The sequence below is a fragment of the Prinia subflava genome, chromosome 24, assembly GCF_021018805.1.
Source record: "Prinia subflava isolate CZ2003 ecotype Zambia chromosome 24, Cam_Psub_1.2, whole genome shotgun sequence".
NCBI lineage: Eukaryota > Metazoa > Chordata > Aves > Passeriformes > Cisticolidae > Prinia > Prinia subflava.
Genome location: NC_086270.1, coordinates 4,490,798 through 4,505,420, shown reverse-complemented (window position 1 = coordinate 4,505,420; position 14,623 = coordinate 4,490,798). Strand labels below are relative to the sequence as shown.

The 14,623-nt window shown below is 52.1% G+C and overlaps 2 protein-coding genes across 3 annotated transcripts in view; one reads left to right on the top strand and one right to left on the bottom strand.

Annotated features, from left to right (window-relative positions):
• PPP1R8 (protein phosphatase 1 regulatory subunit 8) overlaps nt 1–5,429 on the top strand; it is a 35,651-nt gene extending 30,222 nt beyond the window's left edge. For both annotated transcript variants that reach the window (XM_063419011.1, XM_063419009.1), the window contains 3 exons: nt 456–600; nt 1,696–1,760; nt 2,828–5,429. In XM_063419011.1, coding sequence (XP_063275081.1) covers nt 456–600; nt 1,696–1,760; nt 2,828–3,181 — 564 coding nt within the window. In that variant the 3' untranslated portion in view covers nt 3,182–5,429. The remainder of the gene's footprint in view (nt 1–455; nt 601–1,695; nt 1,761–2,827) is intronic.
• Nucleotides 3,669–14,388, bottom strand: SMPDL3B (sphingomyelin phosphodiesterase acid like 3B). Its single transcript, XM_063419008.1, has 7 exons — nt 13,899–14,388; nt 12,396–12,493; nt 11,769–11,912; nt 11,061–11,233; nt 10,735–10,915; nt 8,874–9,007; nt 3,669–7,861 (listed from the first exon to the last, which is right to left on the bottom strand). The coding sequence occupies exons 1-7, from the start codon at nt 14,189–14,191 to the stop codon at nt 7,478–7,480; spliced, it is 1,407 nt and encodes a 468-aa protein (XP_063275078.1). The 5' UTR covers nt 14,192–14,388; the 3' UTR covers nt 3,669–7,477.
• Between the last annotated feature and the right edge of the window lie 235 nt (nt 14,389–14,623).

Genomic DNA, 14,623 nt, shown 5'->3' with positions numbered 1-14,623 from the left:
ATCATAGCTCTAATAATCTTATTATCCAGTGGTCATCCTACCAAGGTTTGCCAGGGACGTGCTCTCCAGCTAACACTGCCCCAGGCTGGGGTGGTTTACCCCGTTCCCATTGCCGGAGACCTGTGAATGCTGCCCTGTTCCCTAAGTTAGCTGGTGAAGAGGGAGAAGCAGTGTCTGAGACATTCACAGACTGTGGATGGGGGAAAGGACTCTCAGAGTCATCAACCAGCTCAAGCAGGGCCACCTGGAACAGGCTGCCCAGGATTGTGATCCATTCTAAATATCTGCAGAGACCCCACAGCCTCTGAGACAGCCCTAAACCTCTGCTTGTTCCTCAGGGTCTGAAGCTGAAACCAAACAATGTCCTGTGGTCTTCTGCTGTGCACAGTCATGTGATTAAATCAGATTTCATACACTAGTTGCTTAAACTCTTCCATGTCTAAATTTGCTGTTAGAATCTGACAGAGTTTAACACAGCCCACAACAAAAGGATCTCCACGCTGACCATTGAGGAGGGGAACTTGGACATCCAGAGGCCAAAGCGAAAACGGAAGAACTCCAGAGTGACGTTCAGTGATGACGATGAGATCATCAACCCGGGTAAGGGTTGGCTTTAATCCTCAGCTGATTCAGGACCTCCTTCCAGCAGCTCACAGGGATTCCTCATGGGTGCATTTGGATAAGGAGAAAATTAATTTGGCAATCCATATTTGGGATCTGCTATTTCAAAAAAGCTGCCATCACATCTCACTGAAGTCTGTGACCTCTTTCTGTTTCTTTTGTTCTATCTGTAAAGTAACTGCAAGTTCTGAGCAGGATGGGGATTCAAACTCAGCTTCATTGTTCAGTTACTGGAGAAATGTCGTGGGTCCAAAAGGAGGAAGAGGGCTTACATTTTTTGCCCTCTTTAGAATCTCAGTGAGAACAGAACTTGTTTCCTTTTCACCTGTTTTTTAGTGCTTTCTTTACCTGTTGCCTCTGGGATGTCTCAAGCTCAGAGGGTTTTTGCTACTTTTCTGCACATCTGAACCAGCTTATCCCTAATCCTCATTCAAACCAATACATTTGAAGATATATCCAATTCCAAATTAACATTTTTTCCCCTTTAGCTGTTCTGTATTAATGGCATTCTTATCATTCATACTTTATTTGGATAATATTCCTGTTAATAAGAGCAGCTAATTAATGAGCAGGTATTTTGAAATACAGTGTGGAGGTGGTTCCTTTGGCACCCAGAGTGACCTTTTTGGTTTAGAATGTGATGCAGTTCAATGATCAGAACCTCCTAATTCAAACACCAGTCATTCTCATCATGGAAAAAAGTTAATTTTTCCAGACTTTCAGAGACTGACTGCTTCTGACTCCTGCTTCAAGGCTCCCCAAGGACATTAGGGCCTGGCTGCTGTGCCTTTAGCACATGCAGTGCCTTGCCAGCAGCAGCTTTCAGCCCAAACTCCAGCCTGTCTGATCCCAAACCACTCATCCAGCTCTCCCATTCTCCATCTGAGGGAAAGCCAGTTTGCCTGATGAGCCAGCTGGAGGCAAAACCAGTGGACGTTCCTCCCTTTATTTGGTCACCCTTGTGCTTACTGGGAGCTGCTGGAGTGCTGGCTTTGGGAGAAGATCCGTTCCAGTGCCCACAGAGGTTGTTTTTCCCCTGTGCTCACTGAAGGTGTCTCTGTTGTTGCTTTGCAGAGGACGTGGACCCGTCCGTGGGGCGATTCCGGAACATGGTGCAGACAGCAGTGGTCCCTGTGAAGGTACGGGTGACTCCTGCCTTCCTCACCAGCACTCACTTCATGATTTATGAATTGCACCTTAGAAACACAGGGCTCCCACATGGAAAGTGTTTCATTGTTAAGCAGAAGTCATGTCTGTGTTTCACAGTTGTCTTTTTTAGCAAATTTGACCATTTCCCTTTGAACCCACTTTTAGCTTTTTTCTTTAATAACACATGGGATCAATGGTGATTTCTTTTTCCTCCTAAGAAGAAATATTTTCTAGAAATTCTAGTTCCAGGCATTAGATAAAACTGTGGGAAATGTGGAAAATAGGAGGGAAAAATGAGAGTTTGTTTATTTAAATACTGTGTTTGACATTTCATAAGTTTGTATGCTAGGACAAGCAGGTTTAGGCTTTGCTCTGAGATGAGTGTGTTGCCAGTGTTCTATTTAATTGGAATATGCAAGGAGGAAGAAAGATCTGCAGAACTTCAGAGCAGCTAAGGCACTGTGTAACAGCAATTTCACTTGTTGCTGGTATAGACTAAATACCATCATGTGGAAAAGGATAAATATCCCATAAACCCAGACTGTAGGAGAAGATTCCAGTGATGAGGAGCAAAATTACCCAAGTGATCCAGAAGTTGCAGTTTCTTCCTGTGGGCAAGGGGAGGTTTGTGTTAAACTGCTCCCAGGCACAGGGTGGGACTTGGTGGATTGTGTGCAGGGCCAGGAGTTGGACTCGGTGAGCCTGGTGGGTTCCTTCCAACCCAGGACATTCTGTCACCTACTCAGTGTTTGTTCAGAACTGCTCAAGACTGGCAGGAGTGTACGGGAGGTGAAGAGGTGCTCAGACTTCATCTAAGTCACACCTGAGTGTCAGCCTTTGTCTCCCTTCCTGCACTGTGCACTCTGAGAGTTTATTGTTGTGCTTTTCCAGGGAAGCCAGAGGAATCCTTGTAGGACAAAGACTGAGACATGGTCTGTTAGCACTCTGTGTGTGGCACATTTAGGTGCCTCTTGGGGGAAATGGTCTTGGCGCCCAGTTTGAGCAGGTTGAAGGTTTCATGCCTTGTGAGTGATTCTGTAACTGCTTCTGCCTGCAGAAGAAGCGCCTGGAGAACGCGGGCTCGCTGCCCACGGACGAGTCGGCGTCGCGGCGCATGCAGAGCTTCCCCTACAGCGGAGGATTGTACGGGGGGCTGCCCCCCACCCACAACGAGGCAGGGTCGCAGCCCCACAGCGTCCACGGCACCGCGCTCATCGGGGGGCTGCCCATGCCCTACCCCAACCTCGCCCCCGACGTGGACTTGACTCCAGTGGTGCCCTCCACAGTGAACATGAACCCAGCTCCAAACCCCGCTGTCTTCAACCCCGAAGCTGTGAACGAACCCAAGAAGAAGAAATACGCCAAGGAGGCCTGGCCGGGCAAGAAGCCAACCCCGTCCCTGCTGATCTGAGCTGGGCTGAGGGAGGGTAGGAGTTCCCAACTCCAGACACTTTTCATGTGCGGTATCGTCTTTTTAAAATTTCGGTGTCCTAACAGATGTAATACCAAGATTGGAGGAGTGAAATATCCTTTAAAGATCTGTCTTCAAATGTTTTTATATGTCTGTTAAAAAAAAAAAAATACAGCTCCCATCTCCTTTTGAACCAAAACCCCTACAGCCTTTTCTTGGCCACCACTGTCCCAGAGGTCTTTTTGCTGAGAGTGGATCCACGAGTCGAAGGGGCAGTCACACAATTCAATTGTCACTCATGGCATGACCCTGCAGGTCCGTGTATTTCAGTGCTGAGCTCGCTGTGGTGACGCTGTTCCTGCTGGACACGCTCACAGCAGGGCAGCTCTGTCAAGAGGAAATATTTGTGGGGCCAAGCCTTGCAGAATCCCACTGGAAGGAGTTGTAAAATTTGCAGAATATAGGTCAGCTTTTATTTTTTGTCAGCTTTTTATTTTTTCAAAACCCCACCCATGTGGGGCATTCTCTTTTTTATTATTATTATTATTTTTAGTTTGGCTACAGCTTGTTTTAATTTCCACATAAAACACTAGATGATCCCAGGAGTCATGAGCTGAGGTGGATAAGCAGCAGGTGGTTCCTTAGCTGGGTTGCAGTGCTGCAGAGTGGGGGCTGTGGGATGCAAACAATGGGAGAGCCCTGCAGGATCAGGCACTGTGCACTGTGCCATGGTGAACTCCCCTGGGTAACTCAGGGTGAAGTTAACACAGCCGAGTTTCTTTTAGACTTGGTGGCCCCTGGAACTTAAGTAGTTTCATTTTATTTGCAAATGGAACTTTTTAAGTATATGAGATTCAAAAAGACAAAAAGCTGGGAGGACTGGCACGCTCCCCACACAGATATTTTGGGTGCTGGGAACTGTAGGTGAGAATTGAGTGCTACTGAGGGCCAGAATGGGAATTCTCAGTGGACTTGGGTTGTTGCTTAAGCCCTTTAGTCCCTTGGGTTTAGATTTAAAAATGGTTCACATACTCAGACATATTGTGGCAGTACTTTACACAAGGTGAGGCCAGAGCTCTATTACTCTTAAGTTCACTCTGGATTTTTGTTCACACTCTAATGCAGTTCAGCTACAAGTCACATTCCTTTGCTGTTTGGGGGATCCAGGAAATGTGCACCGAAATGAGAGCGTGTCCCTGGCAGTTCACTGTGTGCAGGGCTGCAGCTACCTGGGGAAGCAGTGCCAGGCTGCTGGGGCAGGGCTGTGTCCCAGTGAGCTGGGGATGCTGGGGCAGGGCTTGTCCCAGTGAGCTGGGGATGCTGGGGCAGGGCTGTGTCCCAGTGAGCTGGGGATGCTGGGGCAGGGCTGTGTCCCAGTGAGCTGGGGATGCTGGGGCAGGGCTGTGTCCCAGTGAGCTGGGGATGCTGGGGCAAGGCTGTGTCCCAGTGAGCTGGGGATGCTGGGGCAAGGCTGTGTCCCAGTGAGCTGGGGATGCTGGATGCACCAGACCCATTTCAGACAGGTGCCCCAAAATCTGTGTGGGTTTTGCTCCACAGTGATTGCTTCTATCATGTCCTTGAGGTGCCAGCAGGCAGCTGCCCAGCTCACAAGAGCCATGGCTTTAGAGACTGCTCTGTTCCCATCACATCCAGCTCAGACTATTCCTTGTGTGGATTCAGCACCTGCTCCATGATCCAGCTGTGCTGCTCTGTCTTTAAGTTGCCATGATGATGCAGCAGGGTGTTTGTTCTGCTGCCCAGTGCTCCCACAATGACTCAAAATCTTCCTCTCTTTAGTCTGGCCTGTAGGATTTTCATTTCCCAGCCAGTTGCTTTCTGAAGGCAACTCTTTAGGGTAAGACTAGTCAGGACAAACAAAAGTTGAGCAGGTTTCCTTATTTTCCTTTTTTTGTTTTTTTGTTTTGTTTTATTTTGGGGGGAAGAGGGTTGGGTTTGGGGTTTTTTGGGATTTTTTTTTGCAAGTGGCTCTTTGCAAGATTTTTCTTGACAAGGGAAACTTCACTGCTCGTTGTTTTTTAAAGCTCTTCTCCTCCCAGACTCTGAACCAGCTCTTATTATTTCAGAGCTTAGGGGCCACAGCTGGCCAGGGGAGGACAGGAACATCGAGGAGCTTTGTACAGACATTTGTACACTTGTGTAATATGTAATAGGCCTTTTCACACTTCTGTTGAGCTTTTTACCTGTAACCTTTACTATGTTGTAAATTAAATGCAGATTTTGCCAGGTTGGAGAGTGTTGTGTGTTCGTTCCAGTGTGCACTGGTGCAGCTGCTGTGGCTCAGGGGAGGATCCTGCCTGGCAAAGTGCCCTTCTCCCTGCAGGCCTTGTCCTTGGGCTGCCTCAGGCTGCAGCTCCTGCAGCTGCCCCAGCTGCTTCGCTTGTGACCTGCTCTGCTGCCTCCTGCTGCAGTTTGGTACACAAGTACTTAACAGTGGATTTTGAACAGTGCTTGCTTTTGTTTTCTGAGTCCAGTTTTATCTGGTTCTGGCATTAATGCTCTCTGTGAGTTGTACTCCAGAGCTCTGCTGCTCTCAGTGCTCAGCCTGCTCTTCCAACACCTTGGGCAGGCTGAGGGCACCATCCCCTGTCACTGGATCTGCAGCTGCCCTGGGCTCTCTGGGGACAGCTGCAGTGACAAACTGGGGACAGGTGACCACAGGGCCTGCAGTGTAGGGTTGAGAGGAACTGCCCAGCCTTGCTGAATTCAGTAATATTTAGGGTATGTGTAGGTTTTTTCCCCAGTGCAGCAGCAGCTGGGGCAGGTGCCCTTGCACTGCAGTGTGGACAGAAGGCCAAAGTTCACAGTTCATGTGCCAGCTGCTCACCTGCCACAGGCAGAAACAGGGGAAAGAGCTCAAGGTGTTCTCTCTGTGGTCTGACGCTGTCAGTTTGGGTGTGTTAATCTATTAAATGAAGGAAATTTGCAGAATAAACTGAAGCCCTCTGCAGAGGAAATGCAGAGATGGGAACAAAGTGGAGACCAGTGCTTTAGAACGAACCTGGTCTCAAAGGGGCCCAGCTGGGACCTGCCAGCTCAGTCCTGCTGCTGGGGACAGGATTTCAAGGTAGGCAACACCAGCAGCCTGTGTCCCACCTCAGCTCTGCCTTTGCTCTAGAGAGCTCTGGTGGCACAGAGCTGGACAGGGCAGGGGCTGTGAGCCCTCGGTCCAGGAGGGAGAGGGGTGTTCAGAAAGGGCTGTTCAGAGCAGAGTGAGGGGTGTCCACAGCAGGGTGAGGGGTGTCCACAGCAGGGTGAGGGGTGTCCACAGCAGGGTGAGGACTATCCCCGTGGGCACCGAGGCACCAGCACATCAGACCCTGAACTGACAGGCCCACAGTGGGTCCCAGCCCCTGGTTGGGTGTTGGAGCACCCACACATCACCCCACACACGCTGAGCTGGGTCTGGGACAAACGCCAACCCCAGCAAAAGAAGCAGAACTTTGTCCCCTCCATCCCCTGCATCAGCCCCCTGGGAGAGCCCAGAGCCACCTTCACACAGCACAGAGCTCTCATCCCACACCCTCAACCCCTGCCACAGTCCAGTACCAGCACCGTGTCCTGGTTCCCTCTGGGGGCTCCGGGCAGCTGCCAAACCCAGGCTGTGAATCACCACCTCAGATCTCACTGGCCAAGGGGCCCAGGTCAGGGGCCAAGCCCAGCTGAGGGAGAGAACTCAGTGGAGGCGAGTGAAGAGGGGACAGAAGAGTGAAAAAAGCTATTTATGCTCAATAACTGAGGGGCAAAGAATCATCATTACCTCATCTCCAGCACTGAAACACCAAAGTTGCTGAAGTCCAGGCGCTGCCACCCCACCTCACTTTGCTCATAAGCCACAGGCTGCTGTGGAACAAAGCCACCACAACAGAATTTCCTGAGTCACCAGCTGTGCAGACTTGCACAAGCGTGTGCCAACATCAGGAATGCTGGCAGCAGCCTCTGGAACACCTGGCAGCTCCCTACCCTCGCCCCTGCCAGTTCATGAGCACAGGGGGGCCTGGTCTTCATCTGATTTGTGAAGCTGTCCAGCAGTCCCAGCAGAGGGGGGACACTCCTTGTTGCAGTCACTGTGGCACAGCAAGGCTCTCAAAAGCATTGCTCTTCACACATCAGCCTGTCTAGAAAACTTCAAACCAGCATCACAGGGCTTTCAGTAAACATTGATGATTTTGTCCTGGTTTCCAAGCAAGTTCTCAATGCCAAAATCACCAATTCACATGCACTGTAGTGTGATCTCGTGCCCTCCTCCTTTTCCCTTGCTCTTGGCCATCACAGCACTCACTGAGGACTGAGCAACCCTAGGAACATGCAGAAAACCAAAAGCCAAACGCTGCTGGCAGCAGAGGCAGAGCTGTTGGTTTTCACACACTCATTGTACTTTGTAAAATCGACTTCCCTGATGGCACACAGGTGATCCACACGGCATTCCTGCCTGCACGGCTCCAGGTCATATCTGGCAGAGTTAAACTCATAGTACAGCTGCAGGTAGTGTGGGTCCCTGGAGATCCTCTCCAGCACTGTCTGCATGGAGCGTGCAGAGCCGTCGGGGACACGGAAGGCTCCTGTCAGCCTGTACTCCTCTTCCCACACCGGGAACGCTTCCTCCCGCCGTGAGGCCACCGTGTTGGCACGAGTCAGGTTCAAGTAGTACGTCACCATATCCTGAGGGAGAGAAAAACAGAATTGAGGACACATCAGGACAAGACTGGCCCTGGAGTGAGACACTGGGCTGGGCTTAGCCCCCACTGCAGCACCCAAGGGCCACCTGCCCTTTGAGGGGGCTCCCTACCGAGATGGGCCTCAGCACCCACCCCAAAGAGAGGCTGTTTCCTAAGGGTGAAGGGGTGGCTTTCCTCTGCTTGACTTTGACCTCCAAACCTCAGAAGCACTGAGCCTGGCCTGCTGCAGACATCAGCCAGTTACTATCAGCACTGTCCAGTGGCAGATGGGGCTGCAGGAGCGTTACTGAACAAAGTTATCTTCTCAACTGTGAACAAACTGAAGAATCAAGTTTTTCACAGCTTCTGTTCTCAGTCTCTTGCCCTTTTTCTCTCTGCTTCACTGGCTCCCCAGCCTTGCACAGCATGTTTTAGCATTCACTTCTATGCCATGTAAACAGAGCAGCTACAGAGAGCTCCATCCAGTACAAAGGAGGGCATAAGCACCTGTCCTCCACCTCTTGGCAAACAAGAGACAGAAAACAGGGAGACAGAAGCTGCCCCTACAATTCACCTCAACTCAGATCCACTCCAAATGCATCATTTCAGCAAGTACAGGGACACAAATAATTTTTCAGATGGTTTAAAGGTTTTGAAGGGGGTGTGACAAGTCTGTTATTCAGAGTAGTTCTGTGATCCACATTATCTGGGGAGCAAAGCAAGTGGCAAAGGAAACTTGCTAAGGACATGAAGAACACAACAAAACCTGTCTGACCCTGCCCAGGGAAACTCATCCCAGCAGGATGCCAGGGCTGCCAGGGCCATGCTTCAACTCACTGATGCTCTGACTAAACCTTTGTGCCAGACACGAGGCTGAAATATCCTGGGTCAGAGCCCTCTCCCATAGAGCCACTCAGCTTCTGCACACTGAGAAATCTTGAAAAGCCTATTCTGACTTCAGGGGGGAATTAAAGTTATTCCAGAGCCGCAGTGTGGTGCACACAGGGATCCCCTACCAAGACCTGCAGGGTGTCCTGATCATAGTGCACCACCCGGATCGCAGGGTTGTTGGCTCCGTTGCTCACTCCAGGTAATGTTGTTTTCCAGGGAGTCACTCCAGGGGCCAGGAACATGACATTGATTGGAGCACCTTCAGAGAAGAGCGAAGCAAACTGTGACTGGAGCCCATGGCTTGTCCCACACCCCGTCCCCATCACAGAGAGCACCCAGAGCAGACTGCACTGCCAGCAGCACCTTTGTCACCAGCTCCCTGTACCATCACACACAAAGATTAACACATGGAACAACCCTGGGGACTGAGCACAGGCCTGCCCCGGCCAGGAATGGGCTCTCCAATGCTGGCAAAGTGTCCTAGGGTGACTTTATGCTGCTTGTATCCCCAGTCATCTCTTCTGTTTATGCTGGATTTTAAGCTCTACACCTTTAAGACTGGTTCCAAGAGCAAAGGGGGAGAAGAGAAGCACCCAGTTTGTTTTCAGAAACTGCACCTGCTCCCCTGCATTCCTTCTCACAGACTGTGCTGTCTGCAGCACAGACAGCAGGAGAGAGCTCTTCTTTGGTTTTAAGTTACTTAATTTTCAGTTAGCTGGGGCAGAGAAGTTTCCTGGATTGTGGCCTCTCATTTTCTTGTAACTGTTCAAATTTGCTCTGGACTGAAAACCCAGGAAGCTCCTGCCTGTGGCCCACCAAGGCCTGGATGTGGCATTTTCCAGTGCTGGAGGAACTGATAAGAGACTGGGTGAGCTCAGCTACACCCCACAAGGACTTTCTGAATTTGCCATCTCTTCAGAGCAGAGAGAGGTTTTTTCATTCAATAGCATTATTTTTTTTTATGCCTGTGAATACTTTGCTTGTTAAATAAACAGGGTTTTTTCCACTTTTCTCCAAGGAAATCTTTTCCTGAATCGGTCACATGGAGGGGCTGCTTGAATCTGCTGTCTAGAGGGACCCCTTTGGAATTTTCCTCCCAAATTTGCCCTAAACCAGGACACAAAGGCTCTTGCCAGGGTGGCCAGGGAACCACACTCAGCAAAGGTGTTCTCCCAGAGCACCCCACACACACAGAGATTCAGCACGGGTCCCTCAGCAATGCCCAAACCCCTCAAGAGGGAACAGGCAAGAAACTGCCAGGCATTGAGAGGAAACAAAAATATTTGAGGGTGAATGGGAAGGAGGGCAGGAGCTACAGGGGGTAGAGGTGAGAACCGCTGTAGCCTTTTGTTGCCCGAAGCATTTCAGAAGCTTTTGCTGGCTCCTTAGCTGCATTCAGCCAAGAGCCACTAAAAACTCCCATGGACTGTCACCATGAGATTTTCCTAGTTTGCTGAGCGTTCATACTAAAGTAATATTTCTCCCCTGCTGCTTTTCTACTCTCCCAAATTCCTGGCTCCATGTGTCTTTTCGAGCGAGGCTCACAGCGACATGAGGTTTGTTTGGAGTTTGTTTTTGCTTTTGTTTTTTGGGTTTTTTTTTTGGGGGGGGGGGGGGAGTTGGTGGTTTTTTGGGGGTTTTTTGGGGGTTTTTTGGTGGGGGGAGAAATCCTCGCTTTGTTTATTACTTCCTATTATATATTTTTAACAAGGTGACCATGGATTGGAGAGTGCTATTCCCACCTCTCAACCGCATTGGTCAAAGGGACTGTCACACAGTCCTTCCTCTTCAAGTATAAGAATGTGAAACAATGATAATATTTACAAATACACTCTCCTTGTATACATGAAACAAGCGTGAGAAGGTGCACACTTCTACTTTAGTATGAATGCTCAACAAACTAGGAAAACCTCATGGCGACAATGGACAGTGGTTCTGAGAGCTGTCAGAGCTGTCACACACGTGCTTGGTGAGCAGAAGGGGTACCTGTGTGGCTGTAGAACATGCGGAAGCTGTCTGTGTGGTGGTGCCCAAAGAACTGGGCAGCAATCACCCCGTGGTGCTTCTGCACAATGCCCAGGTAGCGCTGGTTAAAGCCCCTCCGGAACCAGGGCTTGCCCCGTTTCTTCTCGAAGAAGCCAGGAGGAACGTGCCCCACAATGTAGACCTGGAGGAGCAAGAGCTGCCCTCAGCACAGAGCCCACGTGGCCTGTGGACCCGTAGCCAGCTGCGACTGCAGCCAGAGGGGACAGGGCAGGAAGAGCTTCTGGGCTGGGGAGAAGCCCAGGTTGTTTATTCAGTCATTTTAATACCATTTCATCTGCTCTGGAGGCGTTGGTCAATGTTTCTTCCAGCCACTGGAACTGCCCGCCAGGGTCCTCCTCTCCGGCTGTCTCATCGTTCTGGTCGTAGTACAGGTTGGTGTTGAGGACAACCATCCTCCCCCTCGCCCCTGGGCCAGGCAGCTTCTCGCTGTAGAAAGCTCCTTAAAAATGAAACCAACAGAGAAAAAGCTGGAGGTCTGCTCACACTGCTGGCTGTGATCCCAGATCCCTTTGTTTCCACCTCTCCCTGTTCTCCTTAGCAATAGCCACAGCAGGGTCACTGTGCCCTGGAACAGTGCTCTGACCACTCCAGGGTTTGGAGTGACTCTTCCCTGTGTGTCTCTTGTCATTCTTGTGCCTCTCCTGCTGAAGGAAGACCTGAATGGGTACAATGGGCAAGTCTGGAGAGCCCCAGCTGCTGCCTTTGAAGATATCTTTCCTCCCCCTGCAGCTCACCACTCCGCATTCTTTCCAGTAACTAGACAATGGCAGGAAAGACTAAAGTATAAAATAATTTCTCTTCTTGCAAGCAGAACTCCAAGACAGGAATCAGCATTAAATTGGACCCCACCTCTGAATGAATCCTCTATGAATACTGTTGCTCTGAGCACAGAAGCAAGGAAAATTGTTCATGGTATTCTCCTACCCCTCCTCATATCCCCAGCACACTCTAAACATGAGCCAGTGGTGCCAGACCTGCTCTGAAGAGAGGAAGGGAGGCATCACTCAGCCAGGGCCGCCACAGCTCTGCTGTTTGGTTGTAGATCCTGTGCTCCTTCCCAGGAAATTGATTCTTGGGGTGGAAGTCGTGATTGCCCATCGCTGCATAGACCTTCGTACCTGGGGACAGAGCAAAGGAGGCACAGGAGTGCTGCAGAGCTCCTGCAGGCTCCCTGAGGCACTCCCAGCCTTGGGAAGAGAGCTCTGCCAAGGCCATGCAAAGCTTCATCCTCTGCCCCCGGGGCCACACAGGGCTCTGACCCACCCTTGGGACAAGGCACGCACAGCCAAGTGACTGAGCTGGCACCAGCAGTAACACTCCCTGCTCCCTGCTGACACAGGTTATGTCTGAGAGTATCTAGCAGCCTTTTCTGCCTTAATTACTACTGACAGAAACCTTTTTTTTTCCCTCTCCTGAGTGAGCTAACCTGAAACATGAGTGTGCATCAATGCTGCGTGGCACAGCAGAATTGAGGCCACCAAAGTCCCAGTGACCATAGCCCTTCTTGTACCTTCCTCTGTCCCAATGCTGTCATTTCTCCCATCCTGGTTAACCCTTCCCATGAGTCTCCATGTGCCACTCCCCTTCCCCTCAAATCCTACCTGGAAATGTCTTTTTTATCAGAGAAGTCAGATTTGCTATTATGTGCAGAACCTTTTCTTCTCCCAGCTGTTCATTGGGGACATGGGGAGTGTCATCTCTAGAAAAAGAGAAGAGGCACAGTCACTGTCTGGAACTTACAGGGCCATGAGCAAGGCAGAGAGACTTGCCAGCTCCTCTCTGTGCCTCCTAGAAGAGAGAGTTTAAGTTTTTGGTGCAGAAGTCAGTGCTATGTTGACTGGCCAAGACACTGAGGGAGTTTCGAGGAGCTGCTCACAGGGAAAATGAGCTCCACTCCAAACTTGCCAGAGTCAAGGAGTGTTCAGAGAACACTCTCAGGGAGGCACAGGGCGGGATTGTTGTGCAGGGCCAGGAGCTGGAATCCATGACCCTTGTGGGTCCCACCCAGCTCAGGATATTCTGTGGTTCCACCATTCACTTTCCCTTACAACACCTGTGCAGGAGGGTGTGAAGGGAGGCTCCCTCTGCCTCGGGGTGTGTCACGGGCACTAAAACTGCCTGGAAACACTGCAAGGATCAGCAGTTTGCAATCTGAGGAAATCTGATCTGCAATAATGAAGCAGAGCTGTTTGCACCACTGTGATCAGCACGAAACAAGGGAATGCCTCCAGTGAGGCACCAATCTAGGGCTGCTCCATGTTTGCATTAACGTGCTTATGGCATTTGGAGATGATGCTGGGCTGTCCACAACCCCACCGGGGAGAGAGACAAGAACATGCAAGATCATGTCAAAGGACTGGGGAAAATTGCTTAAGGGGAAAAAAATACACAACATAAAGTCACAGGAAGCAATAACTACATCTAAGCAGAAACAGGTATCTCAGAGAGAAAATGAAAACATGGGACAGGCAACAGCCTTGCAAACTGGAACTGGAAGCTACAGCAAGCTGAAGCTGCACTATCAGAAGAAAGACCATATACATAATCACCGTGCAAAATAAAGCTTTTACCACCTGTAAATGCTATTGAGGCATCCCACAGGACAGGGGACCCATCCCTGGAAGCTATACCAGGAGAGAATATCCTTTACTGGGGAGGTTCCTCTGACTCCTAAAGAGAAACTGTCCCTTCTGCAGACGGGGCGCCTCATCGCAGCCAGAAGAAACGCTGCGAGCCGGTTTGCAGCGCTGTCCTCGCACTGCTCCGAGGCTCTGCGGACACAGAGCCCGCAGCTCCTTCCCCCGGACATTCCCGGGACTCGGAGTCACTGTGGAACCGGACACGGCCGGGCAGGATGCACAGAGCACGGACAGTGAGCTGTGATCCTTTTGTCATTTGGCGAGCTTATTGCCAGTGCCGGGAGCCCTCGCTGCGGCTGTGCTTTCCTCCAAACCCCCGTTTTGCATTACGAGGCACATTCCCCCCTCTCCTTTTCAAAGTGGGGACCACGGGAAGAGCCCTGACACACCACGAACTCCGAACGGGCTCCCCTGTCCTCCCCCCGGCCAGCCCCGGTGTCCCCCGGCGGGCCCGGCCCGTCTCACCCGGTCCAGAGCACGAAGTCCGGCGTGGGCAGGCGGTCCCGCATGGCCCGGGCGGCCGAGTCGAGCAGATCCCAGGGCGAGTCGCACAGGTAGCTGCCCCACGGCCCGGCGGGCCCGGTCCGACCGCCGCCCGAGGGGCACGGCCGTCCCGCTGCCGCCGCCGCCTCGTACCCGGGGTCCCAGTGCAGGTCCGTGATGTGCCAGAACCTCCCGGAGCCGCCGTCCGCACCGGGCAGAGCCACGGCCAGTAGGCACAGCAAGAGCTGCACCACGAACTGGCCCGCGGGCTGCATGGCAGACACGCTGCGCGATCCCTGCGTGTGCCGGCCCTCACCTGCGCCGGCCCGGCCCTCACCTACGCCGGCCCTGCCCTCGCCGGCCCTGCCCTCGCCGGCCCTGCCCTCGCCGGCCCTGCCCTCGCCGGCCCTGCCCTCGCCGGCCCTGCCCTCGCCGGCCCTGCCCTCGCCGGCCCTGCCCTCGCCGGCCCTGCCCTCGCCGGCCCTGCCCTCGCCTGCGCCCCGCCCTCGCCTGCGCCCCGCCCTCGCCTGCGCCCCGCCTATGCCCGGCCCCGCCCTCCGGCCCCGCCCCCTCATCCGGGCCGGGCAGCGCCCGCTCTCAAAATGGCGGTGTCGGCTTCCCCTCGGCTTCATCCTATTGGAGGGAGCCGGAAGGCGGAGGGACGCGATTGGCTGCCGGCCGGCAGAGGAAGGCGGGAGGACGCGATT